The sequence below is a fragment of the Rhopalosiphum maidis genome, chromosome 1, assembly GCF_003676215.2.
Source record: "Rhopalosiphum maidis isolate BTI-1 chromosome 1, ASM367621v3, whole genome shotgun sequence".
NCBI lineage: Eukaryota > Metazoa > Arthropoda > Insecta > Hemiptera > Aphididae > Rhopalosiphum > Rhopalosiphum maidis.
In genome coordinates this window covers 43,927,532-43,953,221 of record NC_040877.1, presented here as the reverse complement: position 1 = coordinate 43,953,221, position 25,690 = coordinate 43,927,532, and the positions used below count along the sequence as shown (strand labels likewise).

The following is a 25,690-nucleotide window of genomic DNA, read 5'->3' as shown; positions in this document are numbered from 1 at the left end:
AATATATAAGTGTTATCAAACGTATACACAACTATTTTGACGGATGGTAGAGATATAGTAATAGCAAAAGTATCATAGGTATGAAAACCCATAAGATCCTCAACATAATTCTTGAGATATCATATTTACGTTGTCATAATATTAGTATAATAAATATTTAAAAATATCCATTTATAGTTTAGTAACGCACTAACAACAATTACACGACGTTGAATTATTCATATTTTATTCACATTAGATTTAGCAATTAAATTGTATAATAGTAGGTTCAGTATTTACTTCAAATGTAAACATTTATAAATAGCTGGCAGCATAGTGTTGCGTATATCATTATTTTCTTAATAATTGTATATATTGTTTGATAAATAATTATATGAGAGTCGCTTGTAATCTAGTATTTTTGTCAACTAGAAGCTAAAACTATTAACTAAAGCACTTATGGAACGTTTTTTAAAATTAAATTTATTATTTTTTAAATTATATAAAATTAAAATATAATATTATATTAGAGAAGATCTCAGTGTATCATTATGTTACATAATATTATGTAGGTATTTAAATTAATACTTTAATTTTAGAGAAGTTACTATTATATTAGTTAATTATTTGCAATGATTTAAATTTTATTTTTCATAGTTTTTATGCTTATCAGTTTCGTTTATTATATAATTTAATATTTATACATTAAATGTTTTATTTTATTTTATATATATTTAATTATATTATTTCTTATTATGTGTGTGTTCATAAACCATAACAAATAGCTAGAGTTGGACATATCTGTACGTGCCTATTGAATCGAACATTTTTGGATTAAATAAACCCCATAATTAGGAACGTGTTCTTTATATAATCAAAGAAGATAGGTTGAAAATCTGTCAAAATCACGTAATAAAATTTACCCTGTCGCCGTCTTAACAATTTCTATCACCCAATACCTATTAATAAACATTAAAAATAAATATAATAATTATAATTATTGTAGTGTATTTTGTGTTGTTTTTTTAAATTTTAAAAGAATAATAAAATTTAATTATTATACATAAATAAAAAATAAAAATAGGCAAGTTTCTATCATACTATAAAACCAATTCCAAACTTCTGTAATACGTGTTATATTATATAATAGCATTTTACAAGGGTAAATGTTGGTTTAATTTAGATTTTGAAAAAATAATAATTAATTATAGCACATTACTTTATGCACAAAAATCATATAATATGTAAACACTTAATAGTTAGCAGTGTATAGAAGAGTGGAGTTTCCTATTGTAGAAAATTACCTTTCTAGACACAAAACGCTATCTATTTTCGACACGAATAAATCCGTTTTCCGTTTTATTTTACAGCTAAGTTCTCTCATAAAATTGAATATTCTTAAGTACTTTTATGTTCATACACATATAATGGTAAGAACATTTTGAACGCTCTCATTATTCTAAGAATACAAATAACTCGACATTATTCAAGCATGGCTTGCACTACCAGGAGACGTCAAGGTAATTATTTTTAACGAAACCTTTATCAATCATAAAAACTACGAATAGTGGATGGTTTTTAGTTATATAAGACAGACATTTTTACTTAATTTAATTCAATGCTACCTACATGTTAAATGGCTTATATGTTACTAATAATATTCAAAATCAGATAATGTTAACATTGGCCAATAAGTAATACCCATGTACTTTAGCTAATATCATTATAATGACATAATTTTAATACCACTCGACTAAATATGTGAAAATAAACCAGTGTATCATGGTTATAATGGTTTAAGTTTTAAATTTTATACAGTTCAGTTACTTCATTGTCTACGATATAATATTAATATAATATGTTACTATGATGACTATTGTTTAATAGTTATAATATTGTGGTTATTAAATCATCGAATTAAATTAATACAAATATACGACTTTTAAATAATAATGAATTGTATGATAACATTTTATATTTTTAGTAAAGAAACTTGAAAATGTAATACAAAGTTCCTTATAATTTTATAAGTGTTTTACATCCCAATTAAAAAAAAAAATACATGAGAGTATACCTAGTCACAGTTTTTTTATGCAAATATATTTTAATCTCTAGCATTTATGTGGAAGTATTTATTTTGCAGCTAATTTTCGTACATATATATATATATATTTTATTTTAAAATTTAAGATTAAAGATTCAATACAAAATTTCTTATAGCTTTTTCTTATCAAAATTAAAAAAAAAATAATAATCATAAAGTAACATTAATTAACTTCAGTGTAAATATTGATCATACTCGATATTAAAACGTTAAAAAAACTATTTATCCTCAAACAATCTATATATTATGTCGACAAGAAAATATATTATTGGTCAAAAAGCTTTAAAATATAATTATACATCCCCATTGGTGGAACTAGGGGAGGGATCTGAGGGCTAAGCACCCTAAATTTCCGATTAGCCTCTCCCGAATGTATACCCTAGTTATGTACCTACAGTTTTGTATCATTACTCACAAAATATACTATTTGAAGGACATAATAACAGTCATTTTTATTTTAACCTAGAATTTAAAATATTATTTAATTGAACAGTTAAAGTTATTTCTTCTAGGTACATCAGTTTTTTTATTTTACTGTTTATTTTTGTATTTATAGTAATATTGCAATACTATGCAATACAATTATACATTTTCGTTTATTCATTCATATTTTTATTGAAATCTAATAAACTGCCACAAGCTGAACGTTCGGTGATTTTTATTTTTTTTTGTTTTACTATACATAAATTAGTGTATTTCTAATTAAATAAGAAGTTATTAATTATTATTTTTATTAAGTAATTTGGAGCTTGAGCCCCCTCCCCCCAAACTAAATGTTTCAAGTATTTCACATAAGTTGTATTGTAGACATTAAATAACGCAATATTTCTGTAGTTACAATCGTTTAAAGCTAAAATTTTGACAAAAAAGATAATAAAAAGGTTAAAAAAAATGATGTAAATTGTATTTAGATTGGCTGTTTTCGCTCATAGATGATTTTCATATTATAAAATGAGCTATTGTCGAATTCAAATTTATCACATTAGTTATTGTGACCTACTCAACGACGAGGTACACTTGATAATCTACTTTACAACCGAGCAAAATAGAGTGTATATCTACTTGCGTGCCTTTGGTTTTTCGATAATTAAAGAAAAATAAATTGACTTTAAATATTAAAAATTAGAAAATAGCACAACCACTTTAATAAATTCAAAATTGTTCGATACTTAGAAGTATAATTCATATTTCCAAGCATAACGGTTTTATTGTGTTTTTTTTTTTTATTTATAACAGTGTAACTATTATAAAAGTTTTGTTAATCTTAGCGTTGAATCGTTATTTGTCAGTGATTTATTTACTACATATTTCAAGTTTACATTGAAACATCACAGGCTTATATTAAGGTGAGTAAATTTAGACTTTAAATATCATATACTCGTATATGCTCGTATATATTTATGAGAACCATAGAATATTCTTCCTGCCTTTAATTTTTTTTAACAATTATTTAACAATATTTGTATAGTAGATTCAATAAAAACTGTTGTTATAAAAATTATATTCCCAAAAAAGTACTCTGTCACTTAAGTTTAAAAATTTCTAAATTTATTTTAATCGAATGCCTATGAACAATATTCTAGTATAATTAAATACTATTTCTTTTATATTATACCTATTTTATTTTTATTGATATTATATTTAATTTATTAATAATAATAATGCGTGTATATTGATATGTAAAAATTGTTTTTGTTTTTATTATTATTATTTATGTGATATTTATATAAATATATATATATATACATACTTTCAGCTAATAATGTCGTATTATTATATAATTATTATGGCCGTATTATATTATAATATCAGATAATGAATAAAAACGTTAATGAAGGAAAATAAAAATGGTTGCCATAACATTGTATAAATTACAATTACCACCATAATAATCTTTATTAAAACCACAAATATTTGTTTTTTCAGTATATAAGGACGAAATTGTATTATGAAATGTGTATCAATATTTATACTGGTTACAAGCGTTTTTCATCGTAAGAATTAAATAAATAGTATACTTTGCGGTATTATAATAATATGATGTCTTGAAACGTTTCATTAAATGTAGAACAATATTTATGGACAGCTTATGTACCATAGTATCGAGATATGTATATATATATATTATTTATTTTATTATAGATATATATTTTCGCAGTATTATTTTATAGCAACAGGATATTATTTTAATAATATAAATATACTGAGGTAGGTATCGTAGTTTAAGATAAACTTAGTTATTTATCATTTATTATGGTTATCATTAAATAAGACTCAATTATAATGTTATATTATAATTTAATGAAGTTGTATGGAAGTTCTAATACATAACTATTATATCATTATTATTGTAATTATTATTATTTTTCTTTCGTACATTAAATAGGTGGAATTAAAAGCGCTCTTAGAACTTAGATGTTCTAGTTACATTATACATATACGATACAAATTGCATCGTTTAAGTAACGAATTTATTTTTTCCGGTGTGTGGACTATATGTGAAACATATTAATATCTCGTTTGTATATCACGAATTACACCAACTTTCAAATCATATCGAAACATTTGTATAAGTAAACTAAATTATGTTGAATGTTTGGCATGTACAACCAAAACTCTTGTGTTTGTTTCTCTTAATTAAATAATTCAGTACACAGATAAAGCTGATAAAGTTCTTTGGTTTGATGTATTTTACCGTTTCCGTAATCATCTATCGACGAGAGGCCGAGAAGGGGGGGAAATAATTTATCAGTGGCCATAAATCGGAAAATGAACCTTAATATAACAATAAGCAATTGATAATATTAACTATTGTGTATTGTATATCATAATTGTCAAACGATTTAATTTGTACTTAAAATTGCTAATCAAATATTAATACTATTATACTATCTATACGGTTATCCGTATAGTAACGAACGATTAATTATTCTGAACAATACATGTTTTAGATCCCAAATAAACTGTCATGTTTATATCATGGGAATATTTTAGACTTAACATTTTTTATTTTTACTGTATTAATGTAATTTTGTGTTTAATATATCATAAATATCTATCTATTTTAGAAATAATGTAACAACATAAAATAAAGATACAAATATAATGTGGACAAAGCTAGGTATATAATTTGTAATAATAATGATAGATATATTATTATGTATACTATTTTATACTATTTTGAAAAGTTTAAGACTAAAAATCACAAATATCTTTATAATAGGAACAATATTAATTAATGTCGACTATATGTAGATATGTTTATAATTACCTACGATTTTTCAGTTTTTTTGTATGTACCCACATGAGTGAATTTTTATCATGGCTTAATAGGTGAACTATTTTATAACCATAAGACATTTTCTAATTTTTAGTTTTTTTTTATGTATATAAATATAAATTAAAAATTATTGACTGGGTAGAAGTGATTGAAAAATTAATACAAAGCTCTCCATATGTTGTTAATTTCTCAATTAAAAAATATCTTATAAGCGTTTAAAGTTAGAATTTTGACAAAATTCATAAAAACTCAAAAATATACAAATCATTTTTTAGTTAGAAATTGTATAAATATTTTTGTATTTATACCTAAGTTATAAAATATTAATAAGTACAATGTTCTCCATTAGTTTGAACCAATGTATGAAAAAAAGTCTACTGAAAAGTCAAATTAATTTTTTATGAGAATTTCAAGTTCTATGTTTACTACAATTGGTATTCACCTATAAAATAGTTATTTTTCCTTAAATATTCTTTTGATATTTTATTGTTTTTCATAAAAAAAATAACAAGAGATACTTAAAAAAAACACAAAATGTTTATATTATTATTTTCACTATATGATACAATTTTCAAAATGCTTACTCAGTTTTAAGCTATTTATAGGCATACCAATAATTTTGGTTTTTTAATTTTGATAAAAAATTATTGTCAGTTAAAATTTTAGAAAATTTAATGCGAGATTCCACATGAGTTGTTCTTAAATCTGTATAAAAATGCATAGGCACAATTTTTAAATTTTTATTGGAGTTAATATTTTGACGAAATTCATCAAAATTGCGAAAAAATGCAAACTATTTTGTAAATATAAAATAATCAAAACTTTTCTTTTTACATCTAAGTATTGAAAATGTAATATAAGATTCTTTATAAGCAGTTTATACTGATACTATAAAATATAAAATAATATATAAAGGAATTATTTTTTACGAACAATTAGGTTTAAATTCGAATGACATTTTTATTTAAACAATATAATATAACGATGTTTATTATTTTTTTAAATAATTTAAAAACATTCGTAGATACTATAGGTAGGACTATAAATCTATTTTTACTGTCTTACGTTATTTACAGAAATATGTTATTAAATATTCAAATGTTTATAGTTACACAAGTTGTTATAATATGGTATAAATATATATTATTACTATAATTTTATACAATTAATATCACAAATACCATATTTTTGGAAAAAATTATTTCAACCTAATATCTTAATATAATATTAAAAGTATAATAAATTACTTTAATAGCTATATACCTAACCTATGATAGTGATGTAGGACGATTTAGACCTTTCCCGCTCAGAATCGTAGTTTTCTGTAGGTACCTATATATAATAATATATCTTCGAATTCAAATTTAACACATCTATAATAGTGACCTACTTTACACCCTTTTTTATTCTTGCATATAATTTTAATAATAGTAAGAATTTGTTAATTCATGGGTTATACGTAGTGAATAATTATCGATAATGATGTATACATCCAGTTAAAATAAATTAACTAGAATAAAGTAATCTGTTAGTTGTAACTTGTCAGAATAATATTTTACTCGAACAACGATTTATAATAACATCAATATCGCACTCAAAACATTCGTTTAACTTTGAAAAATTAAAGTTCACTAAATAAAAAATAAAATTAAGTTAAATACAAATTAAATAATCCAGTATTCACGCAGGCTTGTAGAAACAGAGAAAAACCATTTAAAATTAACGATTGGACATTTTTCCAGTAGACCGATTTCTTGTATTTCTTAAAAGAAATCTACAATGGCTTATGCTAAGTAGTAAGTACCATTAAATATTAAAATTTGAGAAGAATAATAATATAGAGAATTTGCATAATCAATCATCATCGTGTTATCAAAATCCATACAAAAAGATAAATAGTTTTAAATATATTCGAAACATGTGTACATCAAATTTATTAGCTTAGTGAATAATTATTATAAGTATAATACTTGAAATGGAAAAACTTCAAAGCTATTCTTTTTTGCTTTCAAAATAAAGTATACGCTATATATATTTTCAACTTGGAGTGCGGCTCATTCTCTATATATTGCATGCAAAAAAATATTTACTTAATCATAGAGTTTTATTTCAGCAAATATCAACAAAGTGACAACAAACTTTTATTCTTCGTTTATTTTATTTTAGTTTTTTATTGTACAACAATGGTATTTATAATGTATTATCATATTGTCTGTATATGAGTGCAAATTTTTTCACTTTATTTTCACTGTGTTTTTTCAATATAACTTCACTTTCAAAGAATATGGAAGCATTTTAATGTGCCGTACGTTTTTAGCTATAATATTAAATATATTAATATAAATTGAATTAAAAATAACTGTTATTAAAAATATACGTCTCAGTGGTTGATTACGGGGTCTAACGTTGACTAATAATAATTATTATCCGTGTATTGTTTAGTTGTCATATTTTTTTACTATTGTATTTATATAAACTTTTGAAATAGGTACTTGTATAAAATACGAGAATAAAAACCGATTTTATTGTATGGTCTAAATATTTACTAACAAACAATTGTTATACAATTTTAAAAATAAATTCAAAGACTTATTACATTATATTTTAAAACTTAAATTCAAAAAACAAATCTAAAATCTTATTTTAAATTAATTCATATAGAATAAAATACGAAAAATGCTTTAGTTTTAGCTTATGAAAATCTAACAATATGAAACCAACTAATGAAATGTAATATATAATAACAATTCTAATAACAGTTTTATTTTTGATGTACTTACACGTTGTAATAGTAAACTTTTAATAAAATTAAATACATACAATGCATATTTTATAAATATGTATGTATACATAAAGTGTAAACTGAATGAAATTAATTTTATAACCAAACATAACTAATTAAAAAAAAATTGATAATGTACCTATCAATTCACAGTACTTGAACATATGATTTTGTGTTAACTGTGCAATATTAAGATATTTGTACATTTCATGAAATATAAATGTTTAAAAAAGTGAGTGAGTAAGAAGTACGTATCTTATTAAAAAAAAAGGTTTACGAATAAATAAAACGAGCGCTTGACAATTTTAACAAAACAATTTCCATTTTATCATTTTTTAATTACAACTCCATCAAAAATATTATTTACGATCACTTAAAATCGTTTTAAACGCCATATTTTAATGTAATATATTATTATTATTATAAGATATGTGATCAAAAGTAGCAAAACATTTTTTTAATCAATTTTTGTGATACTATTATATCATAAAAAAATATATTTTAAAATTATTAAACACGTTTTAATCAATAATATTTACTATTACGGATATTAGAGTTTACTATTTATGTCAGTTGAATACTACTTGAAGTATCTACAGTACTCAATAGATAATTAACATAAAGTTAAATACCTATAGGTGTTAAGTAATGTAAGTTTTCGTTACGTTATAATTTACAGGATGATATATCACTCATGGTAAGTATTATAAATGTGTTTCGTTGTTTTGTTTAGCTATTTTTTAACACATTAAATATTAATATATGAAGTTTTCTGAAATACGTCGTGCTAGCTGCGAATAATGATCAAACCCAGCTGGTGTATGAGCATCTTGGTAGAATTATTTACATAATTTCACGTGCTATCCAATTAATTTTAAATAAATCGTGAAAACGGAAATTATACACATTTTATGTTCTCTGCAGTTATATTTATTTTTTTGTTGAACTTATAACTAGCACAATATAAATGTGCATGCATTTGTGTATATTATTAGATGACAATGCAGTCATTTTTTCTTGTTTTGTCTCATGACACAATTAGTGTAACCTTAAGTAAGAATTCGCTTTGACTGATTATAACTTCTAATGAAATATAAACATACAGTAATACAGTATAAAATTTATTTTTGCTAATGGGTTTTGTAAACATGTCAATTTTAGATATTCGTTTTGTATAGATTAGAATATAATTAGGTAAATTATTCCAAAAATACATATGCCACGAAAGAAATAATAAGAATTTCAAAATTTTTGTTATTTAATAAAAATATATTATAACACGTCTTGTTCTTTGAAATTCTTAATATTAATGTTTACTTATATATTTTTACAATCTGTCCAATGGTATTATAACATTTTGTTGTAGGGTGCCGTCAATTGTGTTTAAAATATTATTGCTAGTTGTCTTTTAGTTGTACTGTCTTTTTCTGCCATACTTGAAAAATTGACATTTTTATCCAATTTATAAATATATTATGATTTATAAAGAATGTAATGTGTTCTGTTTGCTCAATTGTTGTATGTGATGGTATCGACAAATGGCTTTGTTTTTGTAGCGAATATGGTGGAAGAGAGATTTGGTGTACTGGGCATGTTATCTAAGTGACGGATATATGATTAGGTAGCGATTATGTTCTATGTCAATAATAAGACTTTTTGGTTTAATTTAATCATTTAAAAAATATGATGTTTGGATTTTAGTATTATTGGAAATTGATTGATTGTTCATTTTGATTTTGTTGATTGAAAAAAATTTGTTTTTTGGCAATCGGGCCATAATGAACCATTTTTTTAAAGCACACGTAAGGTAATCAAGCCACTAAACTTTTATAACAAGCAGAACCAGTGATCGAGTCACTATTTTCAACGATTTTTTTTTATTATTGAATCGATTACCCAATTACCGAATTAGTGGGTCACTAAATTTTAATACATTATAGACTTTAATGAAATAATATCTAATTTATAATTTTCTTTATCGCTATAGCACTCACGAATCTTGACTTATCAAAAGCTAATAAATTATCCAACACTAATTAATATAGAATTATGATCTCCAACATTGATTATATATTTTCATCAAATTAAAAGGATAAGTAACTATTTAATAGCAAATAATAGCCAAAATTGTAATTATTTATTATAAAGATTATGAAAGATCGCGATCGTAAGTTGCAAACTAAAATATATATTATATATTGGTATATTATTCAAGAAAGGAAAACAAAATGATTGATTTTTAATAATTATAAATATTAATTCGTTCACGAGAGATATTATGGAAAAATTCGTTAGCGACGTGCCAAAAATACATATTCAGCTAAAATATATATAATTTTATTCAATCATTAATTAATTTTATATATTTGTATATTTTGTGTTAAAAATGCGTGCTAATAAAATGTAAACAAATATTGTATGCAAATCAGGTAGATAAATTTGGCCTAATTACTGACTACCCGATGAATCGAATATGTAGCAACTATAATACTTGTAAATCCTCGTGTAATAGTTTTGAGTAATGCTCTAATAAGCCTAATGCATTTAATGATAAAAGATAATAATTAAAATGTTTTACACAAATATATATAATATTTGTGTTATTTTATATTATGCAATGAATAAAAATAATCCACCAATAAGTTATATTTTTTTACATTTTTTTTATTTGATAATACACATGATTACATTGATTTGATACAATATTATAACTTATTTGACAATATATATATATATATATTGAATTAAGGAAAGCATTTGTTATAATCTTTTAAATTGTATTTCCACACATGTCGGTGGTTTTAGCAGTTCTAAATGCAGACGTTTGTCGAGACCTTATTATTAATTTCGTTCAATGGTATACTAGCTGGCTTAAAGAGTTTATTTGTAATAATTGTAATCCGTTAATATGTTTTTGGAATTATCACATTTTTCCTGCTGCCTGCAGGAAGAGAATCCAAAAGTTTACTGGTTGTCATTATTATCGATGGTAAAGTGGTTACACAGGGAACCCTTGAAGAGGCAACGAAGACAGTGGCACTTGAACGTCGAGTGTCGGCGGTTGAGTTGGTGACCCTTTCACAGTGGTGTGCCGTGGGTGGAATTTGGAATGACATACATTTTGGCCTGAAGACGAGTTGTCTATGATCATTCGATGAGTTTTTGTCATAACATTTTCCGATACGTGATGCAGAAGTCCCTGCGTCGAAGTACAATTTGGCCAACATCAATTTTCTATGGAAAAAAGATCCATCCCAACGAATTGTGTCGAGTTTTTCATTACTTCTCTTACATTAAAATGTGTCTTACATAAAATAATTAATAATTTGTACTTTAAAAATAAAACGTAGTATATATTATATATATATATATATATTACTTTTGAGGATTTCGATTTGAGTTTTTTGTAGCTATGTTATATTTTTGAATTGGTTTTTCAAAGTCTCATAAATGAAAGAATAATTTGTAGCGTATGTGTTTCTCAATATGTACCTATAAATAATATATTATATTACTTTCTGATAACGTAATTTGACTTATAATTTTGTTGGTATTCACACTCAATGTGTTATAGTCATTTTTAACTATTGTTGTTTTCGATATCAATGCCTCAAGTTTTCCGTTTTGTCCTTTGGCCTAGAATGGCTTTTTATTTTAACCATTGGTTTCAGCCAACAACTTATTACATTTTTTATGTTTGTAAATTATTGACCGTTTCTGAAAATATGCCCTTATTACTATCAGATTGTACTAAATTCGTTATGAAACATCCAGCGCAACTGGAAATAAGACCAAAATCATTTGTTATATTAATTATATTATTGATACTTTATTCAAATGTTGAAACGTTTTTATTTCTTAATTGTAAGTCTACGGATGACTATTTCAATAAATTACCTATCCTCATTATCATTTATCTTAATGTCTATATATATATATATAATATCGATTTATGAATAATTGAAATCATATTTGTAATATTATATAGAAAAGTTAATATTGTACTATCATCAATTTTTCTTCCATAAGACTGGTTTTTTCTTTTGCTGTGTTAAATTTTTTCAAAAAAACGATGAGTAAAATATCATGCATATTATCTATTAGTGCAACTACCTTTGAATTGTGTTTTTTTTTATTCTTTTATTATTTTTAAAAATGTCTGTGCGTTAACACAACTCATGAAATAAATAAATAAAATACTATTTTAACATTTAAAGCGCTTTTTGAGCAGTACTTTTACATCAAATAGAATAATTTTTTATCATGCTTTGGCAATGTCATTTGAACTAATATTTAATTCGTACTTAAATATAATTTGATAAACATGTTTGTTTATTCATAGTCCTTAGTTGTTATCCCTACCTATTTATTATATTATTATATATGTGCAGTTGTATTCAAACAGGTCGTACATTTTTAGTCAATTAAATAGAATTGTCTGTATGTATAGTGAAATTGATAGATATAAAGTCTTCAATAATTAGAGCTAAATAAATGGTTATAGTTAGTACATATTACAATTATTAGATTAATTGTATAGAATAAAATAATTTATTGGTGATTTAGATAATTTTTACAGATTAAAATATTATTTAACCTAAATAATTATTTAAAATTATTTATAATATTAAATATTTCAGACGAATTCATGAAAATAAAATTATTTAAAATATAATGCCTACTACTATAAGTCTTTAGTTAAATCAGTAAATCTAACATAAAAACGTACTCAATGTGTATACCATTACAAATTATTAATACAAATATAATTTTAAAATAAAAATAAAAAATAAGATCCAAGACTTTTATAAAATGTATTTGTTTTTGTATATTTTGTTGACGTGGTTTTTCAATGAACTCGCTCTTAAAACTTCTTTGATTTTATTTAAAACCATACTTCTAAAAAATATGGTAGATATTGTATCACCTGTTTCAGGAAAATTTTAATTGTTCGTTGAATTAGGTGTATACATATATATCTATATTTAATAATGTTTTTTTTTCAGTATTCTTTGAGTTGTACTTCCTAAACGTTTTAAGCCCAGGGACATAAAAAAAAAATTTATGTTCAATTCCCGGTAAATTTTGTTTGTTGTCAAATGTAACTTTTTCAATTTAATAGTAATAACTTATTTTTTTACGGTTTTTGAGTTATATACCGAATTATGTATATATTTATGTTATAAAAAGCAAGTAGAAAGCGCCCGTGGTATTCTGTGAACCGTCAGTTGCTCCGACTTTTTAAATATTATTCTGGTTGAAAATAACCAAAAAAATACGATATTCAAACACAAAAATCCCATTAAAAACCCAGTAAATAAAATGGTCATGTAATATCTCTGTAAAAATAATAATTATGAAAAAATAATTCTTGAAATTAAATTTGACGACAAAAAAGTTATCCGTAATATTCTATGCTAGTATGGCTTGTGCAAATATTTGTGTGACACTATCAGCATTTTCTTGTATCTGATTTTTAGTTTTAGCTAAAATTTGGCAAATGTATAGGCATACATATTTAGGAGTATATAGATAGGCAATTTAAACGTTCGTGCATGTTTTAGTTTGTACATACAATAAGCCGATAACTAGTAATGTTTTTCACCGACAAGCATGTTGCTTAATAATTTAAGATAGTTTAAAAACTGTATTTTATATATAAAATATCGAAATAGTTTTATCTTCATATTTAATATCGAAATTTATTGTAATAACACGTCAATTTTAATTACACGATTTTTGGTTAACGTTGGAGAGGGATACTGTTGAACGTATTATAAGTTGATGTATACAGGACTTAATGTTAAATTGTACAGAATTTAAATTAAACATCAGTTTTAAATTGTTTATTATTATTTTTAGTTGATTAAATGAAAAATTAAATTATTAATACATTTATTTGCTAATTACGAACAATATCGATTTACAAAAGCACGTATTGCATATTCGCATTGGGTTATTAATATTATTTGTTTGACATTGGAGTTTAGTTGTATTATTGATTTCAATTAATTATAAAACCAATTAGAAATTTGTTAAACTAACGTTAAAAAGTAAAAATTTTCAACTACTTACCAAATACGTATTATCTCGTAAATCTAATACTAATAAATCTGGAAAAAAACTTAACTGCTCTACTGTTGTGATTAAAATAAAGTATCGAAGCATTTGATTGTATCTGATTCTCAGGCCTTCTTCTAAAACTTTATGACATCCTTCAACCTCGTTTTTACTGTTCTACAAATTCTATTAAGATAACCATTCCTTTGCCAACAAAGTTCGTTATGACATTTCTCTGATTTACTCAATAAACTTGGATACCCCACTAAGAGGTAGTTATCTAATCTTCTTTACTTTTAAAAATATATACCTCTAACCAACTAACGTCACCTTATTACGGTTGTGCATAGTGATAAGATGATCATATATCTATAATCTATACATAAAAACATCAAACTGCTTTTTTATAACTACATTAAAGCGTATCTAAACTATATAGGTACTTATAGGGTTTAATATGTAGCAAATAAATTCAAACGCAAGCCAGTCTGTTTATACCATTTTTAACCTCCTAAAATTAAATATCAGTAGGGTTTCTGTGATACAGTACCTGCGTTTTTCATCAAGCTTATATTTTAGTCTATTATTATATAACTCGTTTAAGCCAGTTAATTATTGAGCCTTTTTGCACAAATAGTATATAATTATATTATAATAAACTTAATAAAAAAATAATTTTCACTAAAATAGTCTATATTTTCTCTTAAAATGTACATTTATTATATTGTCTATACGCGTAAAGGATAATTAAAACTTTCCTCGTAAACGTGTCTTATATCTATGTACTACAACTAAAACAATAAAGTAAACTGCTGCTGAACTGTTGTTGTTTGTAAATCATGTATAAGCATGTCTAAAATATCTAGAAAATCGTAAATAAGCTTTGTCCGTGAACTCAAGATTAAAAAGAATCTCACAAAAGCGTTTAATAACTGTTGAAGTTCAAAAGTAGAATGTTAAAAGTTCATACGTTAACTTCTAGTTTTAATTTAAATTTAATTAATTAATATTGGCTGACTTTATATACATAAGTTAGGTACCCGAACCCGACCAAACTACACGAAACAGAACATTTTTCATGTTTTTATTTAAATGCACGTTTGACATTTTTTTAATAGCAATTTAAATAAATTCACTACTTCAAAAATAATAGTAGGAATGTGTGGTGTTTTGTATAATAATATATATCACATGTTACATAATTAATTAGTTTCTTTTTTTTATTTCATTAATTTATCTTTTTTAATTAAAATTTACCAGAATACGAAAATATTATAATGTACTAGTACTTGTATGTCTAAACTCTAAGTGTACTAAAACGTCTAAAACTGAAAATAATCATTTCTCGGAAATATAATATTGCATATTAATATTATAATAATATTTATGAAACATCTCTTTATATTTTATATTATAATAATTGTTTATAAGATTATATTAGTGACATTATATAATAATATTATATGATGCACATTGTGTTTATATGTATAATGTATATGTTACATTACAGATGACGCTGTAGATACTAGAAATATAATATGAATAAGAAGTACCTTATGGCATTCCTCAACGTCTCTTCTATCTCTTGGGAACGTAATCAACAAGTGTCACGTTGTTTATTATTTTTATTTTTAGCTAAGCACTCGTATTGTATCTAAGCTAAGCAAAATATGACTCTAACATCAGTAAAAAGAAGAAAATATTACATGAAACTAGTCTTAATCAAAAACAATAAAGTAGGGTATATTTTAAACGACTGCTGGATTATTTTACTTTAAATATTAGTAATAAAAATAGTTATTGGCATTGGTTGAATGGCCTCAATAGTAGAACGTGTAAAATATTATTATAATTAGAATAAAATAATAATATATCAAATTATATTTTAATGGGCTTCTGTATGTGGGATTATAATAAATTGAACGCGAAGGTGAATAGTTACCACGAGAGTTTAAATACGGAGCAGTCATTCTTTGTCTTGCCCCAAAAAACCAAAGTCTCAAAAAATGTATTTGACTTATTATGTTTAGAATTTGCATTACGATTACAGTGATTATGTACGTATTATTTTCAAATTAAATATTTACTTATTTACTCATTCTTGATTACAATATGCAATTTTAAAAATATTCCATAAGTATACCTTCGTGAAAATAAAATGAAAATGGCCATATTTCAATATCGATTTTGATATATTTTAATTTATAAACTGTAATTTTTATTATTATTACTATTATTATTATTTATAGAATTTAATATTTTATTTAAAAATAATATTTATCTGTGTTAAAAGTGAAAAAATATTTTAAGCCTATAAGATTCGTTACGTCATGTAAACTTTTACTACCTATGTAATACTAAAAGAGTAACAATACCTATAGAACCGTATTATAATATGCTGTACAATTTATCATCACCGTTAAGTAAAATAAATATACTATACTATTCACTATAGACTAGATGATAAAATTTAGACAAAAAAATGGAAAGTACTTGAAAAGTTTCTAAGTTATATTGACAAATGGTTTCCTATTTTACGCATATTTAGCATTATGATCTAAAAGTTTTTTTGTGGAATATGTGTGTATACATTATAATATATACGAAAGAGGTTTTTAGTCTTCAAGCAAAAACTTTACTTATGACTTTATGTACATGGAAATAAAAATATAACTATTGCATGTTACTAGGTTAGCTATATTTTATTGGCATGGACTTCTCTGATAATACAAAATTCCAAGTTAAGCCTTGGCCAAATCCTAGACCTTAAGAACTTAACGTGGAGAATCGAAATGTTCTCATGTAATTTAATATATATATATATATAACTTAAAGTAGATCGTAATCTGTCCGTAAGATCAAAAATCCTAACTTTTCGGAATTGTTTTTTTCGAGTTGGAGATACTCGCAAATCGTTTACAAAATTGTTTTTACCAGTCGAGAACATCGATTTTGATTTACCCGAATAAAATTATATACTTGCTAAGGCCTGTGATTGAAGTTTATGCAACTCGAATAGGATGACCAACCAACCGTTAAAAGCAGAACAAATGTATTTTATAAGATACTAGGATTTCAGGGAAAGGATTTGCATTTTTTTTTATATTAATAAAATACCGAGAAATAAAGCAAAGTAAGCTAATTTTTTTTTGTGAAACAAAGAATTGAGATTTAAAATGTTGTGAATTATGTTTTTATTTTTGTTCTTTTGTTCAATTCTTTAATATATTTATTTAGTTTTTATTGCTCTCCCTGTAGTTTATCTACTATATTATATAACCATATTGTAGTTGTAGTACAACTGATTTTTAGAGACATATGGAAAACATAATATTTTTTACAGTATATCAACGCAATTTTGTTGTATTTATTTATCTCGTAAAGACTCGCTATATATACTCATATAAGCACTTACCGACCAAGTATTAAATTGAACAGCTACACCATAAATGGTTGACTGAAAGCGAACGAATCAAATTGTTCATCCACGTATTTCTAAAAGCTTTTACACGACCTTTATACTACGACGTGGTAATAGGGGTTTTTCTTTCTCTGATTTCGCGGTAGGCGGTAGGTATAGATACTATTTAGTAATTTTACATCATGTTATCGCGTGTAGTGGAGAAACGTAAAGTTTAGTTATTTGTTTAAAATTTTAATCGAATAGTGAGAAATATTTATTGCACTATTGTTTTACAAGAGTATAATTTTTCGCCATTCAAATATATTTCTGTCAACATTTTTCTCCAGATAAATGATGACGTGTCTAAAAAGTACTGTATCATTTTCAAAGATTCCAACGTCGAACCTATGAGAGATAATTTCCGAATTTTTCGCTAGCTTTTCAGAATCATTGGTTTTTTGGTACAATATAGTTTATCGTTACTTTAAAAACCACTATACTGTGTTACAGTTACTGAAGCGTGTAGAATTGTTGCCAACTTTTTTCCTCATATTGAAATTCTTAAACAACCCTTTTACTGAATTTTTCTGTTAGTATTTATTCTGAGTCTGAAAAAAAATTATATTTATCAATAAAAAGGTACTCAAAACATTGATATGAACTACTTCCCATAAGAAGTCCAACTCAATAAATTATATTGCCATAATATAGGTTGCATAATCCAAGTTGTGATATAAATTGGAAATTCATAATTTTATTTCTTGCTAAATTCTGAATTTTCACCTTAGGCTGAGTTCTGATAATTGTATTTCTAATTTAGTTTTTTTAAGAATTGCCACTGGTAAGAGTAGATATCTAGATGATATTTAATTATAACGAGCTGAAAATTGTTATGCATGCTCTTGGCTCATATTGCTAGTCTTATGCCAGCCTAGTAAAATTAATCGATACTGACTCTTAGTGTCTGATTAAAATAATGGAAAAACGGTATTTCTCCTTACTTTCCATATAGCCATACTCATAATATAAGTTTTGGTACCTATTTAAATCTATTTTTTGTATTTTATTCTGTTTTTATTCTGTAATTATTATCAATATTGTTGATTATTCTTTGACAAATATTTTGCTATTATTATTATTTCGTGTGAGAGTTTTATTACTACTATAAACAGTAGTTATAGAAAATAGTATTATTCGAGAAAAAAATATATACTATTCGGGTAAAGGAATTGTTTAGGAAAGATAATTTCGGGCAATATTTCATTCAGCAAAAAAAAAGCTATTAGGGAATTTTGACTTGGGATAAATACCAGTAACCACGTTTTGTACAGCAGGAAGTTGAAAAATATGTTCTTAAGATAGGATTACTGATAAATCCATGTTCCATGGTAGTTTGTTATTTTTTTACTGACATACGACTGATGTGACACAATTCCATTTCCTTAGATTTTTGATTTATTTCTTTTTTAGCATCACTAGTGTATTATTGTATATTTTATGTCTTGTCATATGACAATAATGTTGTAAATAGTATTATCTTACGTGTTTGTTTTTTGTTATTTTTATTAATGATTTTATCTATTGATAAAATTCATTAGAACACAATTATAGATTATATTAATGAATTATAAGCTAATAAATAATACACTAAATATAATAATGATAATATTATATCCTATAGGATAGTATGTCACAGAACTTTATCGCAAAAACCGTATAAAATCTTAGCATTATTTTGTATTCGTACATAAAATTTTAATTTATATGTTCACTATGTTGTATGTTGTATCATATAACTTATATGTATACACATTACATATATACATATATCAAAAAATAAATTATAAAGTAATAGCATTTTTGTAACCATAAGCTCCTGCAATTTCATATAATTTTAAATACGATTAAGATTAGATAATTCGCATTGAACTTTACAACTACCCTAAATAACTATAATAATGCTAATCAAAATGTGTAAAACGTTCATTATAAATCAAATCGAAGTCATTAATTAAATTTGAATTTAAAGCATATCTGTTGTTACTAAAAAAGTTTCGATTTTATACCCACGATATACTAAACATTTTAACATTTTCTGGGCTTTATTAAATGTTTTACAATATAATATGCAAATTACAGTGACTAGTATAAAGTAAATAATAAACTATATCCATTATCTATTATAATCTGTAATTTTGTAAATGTATAAATAAATTGGGAAATCAATAATATATAGTAAATCATATGAATGGGTAATATCTTCATGAGTATTCTGATAACGAATTCGTATAATTTTTAATTATAGTAATAACTAATAATTCATGTGAGCTGTCAAGTGTGTTGACATACTTTTTATTATAAAGTACATTAGTAAACGTCCAATGATATTTTGTTTAAAAATAATAACAATAAAAGTTACAACAAATTACAAACCACTTGAAAGGTACATAAACAAGGTAATTCCATACGTATATGCTAAAATCCCTTTTAAAATTTAATTTTATGAAAATTAATTTATTCAATTTATTTAATTTGTAAATATACAAGAGAACCATATTTTAAAAATATAATATACATGTCCATGTAATATTTGATCCATATAAAGGTATGCTTTAATTATGTATTCTGACAATTTTTACAAGCTTTAAAATAGCAATATCCTTAAATTTCAAATTATCATTGTCCTCCTGTTATCTTCTAATCCTATTAATTCAAAATAAAATCCTTAACACTTAAGACAAATTATAGATAACTCAGACATTTTTAGAAACTAGTAAGTACTTATTTCATCTACAAATTATAATATACATTAATATTTTTGAAAAATCAATTTTAAAAATGTTTTATTTGAAAAATTACCAATTCTTGATTAAAAAAATAGAATAATTTTTTATCGCAATAACACAAGTATAGGACATTGACCAAATGGTAAAAAAAATGTTTAAATGTATGGTCCGAATTCGGATAAATTGATCATTAGAGGAAAACAATATAAACATATTATAGACATGTAGTATTTTGTTTATTTTCATTAAAACTACACATTTTAAAGCACACCGATATTGCGTAAACCACTATAGCCGTACAAATAAAACCGTTTTCCAATGTACATTTTATATTCTGCGCCAATAATACTGTATTACCACTGCTAATACTACAGAAACAACATTTAAAACCAAAAGAAAACTTGCCACAAACATAGTTCATCCGGAACATTACTTTCAAAACAGAGACTTTCATCAAATAATAATACATATTAGTGTACAGCAGTAAAGGTTGTGAGCACATTCCACTTGAATAATAAATCCATTATCATATTATTGTGTCGATTTAAAACTGTGCTACCATATGATTTAAACGATTTAATACAAATAATTATAACTGTATCTTAATGATTGGCAATTTTTATACATTGTCCCACGAACATTGTAATCCGGTAAGTTTAAGTATAGGGACGAATACACGAGTATTTTTAATCTGTTACGGTCAATGCCGCGAATGCAGGTTTAGTTAGTATAATGTAGTGTATTGTATTTACCTATATTCAGAGTACGTAATAATAAACAGCAGTGCTGATAAATTTTAAATAAAATCCGTTGTGAGATTCTTATAAATATAATGTAGAATGGTCGAACACTAATATTAAAATGTTACATGCTTGCGACTTAAAAATTCAAAATATTCGTATCTGTATCTCATATATTATTATACGCGTATGCATAACAATTATAACGATTTCCGCACAGTCTCTGCGCAAAACGTAACGGAGACGACGACAACGATGGTGCGACGGATATTGCAATATTTTCGTACAATATTATATGCTAAACGCAAACCACGGGAAGCCGCAATATGTATACTATGTATTATATTGTGTGTACGCGTATCAAATGTATACACGCCTCCTCTCGTCCTATACTTACCAGCTGTGCTCTAGGGATTTCGGTGACTCGAGAAGATTTAATAATAACAATATACTGAAAATCGAATCGAAAGGTAAAACGAAAATAGTGAAAAATTCAATATACAAGGTGATTCACCAAACATGTTCATCTACTTTTTCTTCTCCAATAATGTAGTTATTCAAAATCTGATTTTTGGAGTTATTTTCAATATACCAACTTAAGTGCATAATATTTTCATATTTTTATGGTCTCTATTACTATTTAAGGAGTGTTCTGTAAAGATACAAACTTCTGTTTTTCAAATTGCGACCTTCCTTTTCTACTGTAAATTATTATGTAACCAATATATTTTCTTAAAACGTTGACGTATCAAAATAAACATTTGAACAAAATAAATAGCTTTAAGTTCTTTGCATTTTGTATACTAAGGATAATTGGTCCATGGTGATTCTAAAATTTTAGTAATTTATATTAATCTATTAATATTTATAAAAATGTTCAAAGTGTAATAAACATTAGATCCGATATCATATAATTTTATATTTATGTAAGATAATTTTATCTTTAGTGTAAATATTTTAATAAATGAAAAACTATTTGTTCAAATTTTGAACTATGTACAATTATCCACTAAATAATTTACAGTAAAAGGGAGGAGTTATTTGGAAAACAGTAGTTCATATCACTACAGGGCCCTCCTTTGTACAAAAAACATCAATAATTTGAAAACACGGCCTTTAAGTATATTTTAGTAAATCATAATTTAAATAAATGTATTATTAAATAAGAACACAGGGGTAACCATACTTTGTGAATTACACCGTATGTTTAAATATAATATTTATTATAATTTAAAATCATTAAAATTATGTTTGTTTAATTATCATTAAAATGACAAAACGACAGTAATCTCGGATTTTGAGATAATTGAGATCTGAACGACGTTACTAAAGAAGAATAAATTGTCAATGATAATTTATCATATACCGTGACTATCCTGCAACAGAATGGGTATACTAACACCACTGGTCTCCAATCTTTTTAGGACAACGACTCAAATAATTTCTCCACGAACATCTATCGTGATCTACATGGTTTTACTTTTATTGGATCAATAAAAGTAGTTCTAAAAATCAAAGTTTGTTAACTACTTGTATTACTTATACTTTATACTATAAAGTCCATATGTTTACAATTAGTATAATTTTACAAATGTATTTTTAATAATTAGGCGTTTGCGAAGTGTGTGCTTGTTTCCTGCTCTGGTTGGTAATAGCATCTTATGGTTTATGTACAGTACAAAATAACATTAATATCTTAAAATCTATATAATTAATAAAAATTCTCACGACCGACCAAACATTGATTTGCGACCTACAGTTTGAGAAACGCTGCGTGTAGTACTTGTGTGTATACGGTACTGCAGATTATGACAGGCCGAATTAGCTGCAGGTACTATATTATACACGTATGATTCGTATACGGCGCAAAGTTAATTATTTGTCCTGTGTATCTATCGGAGTGTACGCGCCAAGCGGGCATCTGAATCGACGATAATTATTATTACAACGATGAGGATTACTGAGATTCGTTCGATTATTAGTCAGAACTCTGGTCAGAACGGTGATCCCAATACTGCGTACCTATTATGCTTTATTATTATATTATATGATAACATAATTGTATTATGAATAGAGTTTATAATAATCTATCAACCTGGTAGCTAGGTGATTTGACAATAATATTGTATCGGAATTGCATTTAATTAATAATAATGTGTCGTAGGTATAGTGCATTAAATTGTCTATGGTTGTAATAATAAGTATAGATTATAGCGAATCTATCAATTTGGGACAAATAAGTCATGCTACAATGGATTGATAATGGTGTGATTGCCACTGAACGCTGTCTGTCATAATATCAGTCATCTATCTTATTTCATATATTATACAATCTTTTTTTTTATACTTAACATAACTTTATGTTATTTTTTTCAGTTAAATTATTTTATTTCAAATTATGAACTATTTTTAATAATTTTTTAGATATTATAATAAATGTTTTATAAATGTATAAACTAAAATAACTTAAATTTAAATAGCCGAAACGAAAAACATTCCTGATTTAGCTAATGCATATTTTTACCAAAATATTTTTAAAAAATAATTGTTATTCCTTAATTAAAGTCTACCTACCTCATTATTAATGTGTCATATTTAATTAATGTGACCGGGTGGTTATAAAGATAACTAATAATGAGTAATAACCAGACAATAAAAAATATGTTTCTCTAATGAAGTACAATTTAAGGATATTAGCCAATTATTCTTAACAATAATACAAATTACGGTATTGATAATTTGAAATTTGAGTTACTATATAAAAAAAAAAAATATATAATATATATTATATATATTTTACGTAGTACTCAACAGGGATTTCAACATCAATTGTGTATTTTAAATAAAGATTTATCGTATTAAAAAAACAATTATTTTTATTTTTTCTTAAATTTGAATGCGAATCATAAGCTTTGTATAGACATTGTATTACTACAAAATGCATTTTATCAGTTTTAAAATTTAAATTAAACTTTACATAATACTATTCTTACAACATATAATATTACATTATTATCTCAATAAAAGCTTTGATAATACTTTAAACGATTCTCATCATATAACTTGATTGTTTATAGAAGGAGGATCGGTGGTGATGATTGGTGCGCCTAATCTTCGAAATCCTGGATCTAACGGGACCTTAACCAATGGCAGTAGAGCGTTTCAATGCCACCCAGAAGGAGAATCCGAGGCTACCATAACACTCACACTTGTCGGCTTGGGCATAGTTGCAAATACGGTGCTTATGGCTCTTATAATATTCAACAAACATTTGCGAAGGTAATAATTATTTATTAAAATTGTAGACACATAGATATAACATCAGGATTAAAGTACGTTTTTCCACTCGAATAAAATATTTATGACGTACGTCTATTGATTCTCTTGAAATATATAGTAAATGGGTACAATCTCACTTAAATTAAATGTTATTCACTTAGTGATGACCATACCTCCCTGAGGACGCGCCTGATTATTGTGTACACGCGTTAAATACGAACATAATAATAATGTATGCGGCATAATATAAATTTAATGAACGGTCTACACACGTCGCGATAAATTTCGAAAAGGATTTTGGCAAGCGCTCAGATATCCCGGCAGAGCATCGCGATGGTGGATGTCGACATCAGCCGCATTATTATAATATTCGGTATGGGGCTAAATCACGAAAACGCACATGGTCTGAGTACATAGCTTAATATATACATATAAATAATTTATTTATATTATAAACTATGATATATATATATTATTCTGAAAAACGAAATGATGGGGTTTTTGGAGAATGTGTGTCAACTTTTAACATACTGCTCACAACGGCCCAAGCTGTTCGTTATACCACGACACCCAATTATGGCACCAGTCACCGACCATATTATACTGTGATAGGATTGAGACAGATTATGGATTTGTGTTTCTTAAATGTAAAGAATGGAATAGAAGTGATTATGTTAATAGATAAACCTGAAGTATTCAAAGATTTGTATTTTATTGTGTGGAAGCTGAGGCAAGAAAAGTGCAGACGCGTATCTGCGTCTAATAAAAAAAAAAAAAAAAAAAAATACTAATAAGTGTAATTTTGGCTTATCGACGCACTCATAATTAATCTTACAGTTAATGATTTAATTAGCGTTACTTGGAGTTATCACAAATTACATTATGCTATATTTATATATCATGTCTTATAAACTTATAACAGAAAGTAAATAATTAGATAACAAATTGGAATGCATTAAATGGCGTTATCGGCACTGCGGAGCGTACGGTGTAATGGATGGTTGCGACCGTAAGAGAAGGAGTGATAAGGGATATTATAGAAAGACTCATGATCTCTTGATGGAAAGATCGGAATGCGAAAATGAATAGAGGAAAAGCGGTCTGGGGCATCTATATTGACCCATCAAATGGACCTTGAATAAAACGAGGTCTACTTGATGTAATTAACTTTGTTACGGTTAAGCAATATCTGATAGCTGTATAGGTATATTGAAATTGCATTTGCGATACACTCTGCTTATCATACAGGTATAATTATAGTTACCTAGCTGTTATAC

The 25,690-nt window shown here is 25.3% G+C and overlaps 1 protein-coding gene across 4 annotated transcripts in view; it reads left to right on the top strand.

Moving 5' to 3' along the window:
• The window catches only part of LOC113561286, a 104,538-nt gene that overhangs the window by 28,788 nt on the left and 50,060 nt on the right, over positions 1-25,690 (top strand). For all 4 annotated transcript variants that reach the window (XM_026967612.1, XM_026967614.1, XM_026967615.1 and 1 more), the window contains one exon: positions 24,212-24,413. In XM_026967612.1, the coding sequence (XP_026823413.1) occupies positions 24,229-24,413 (185 nt within the window). In that variant the 5' untranslated portion in view covers positions 24,212-24,228. The remainder of the gene's footprint in view (positions 1-24,211; positions 24,414-25,690) is intronic.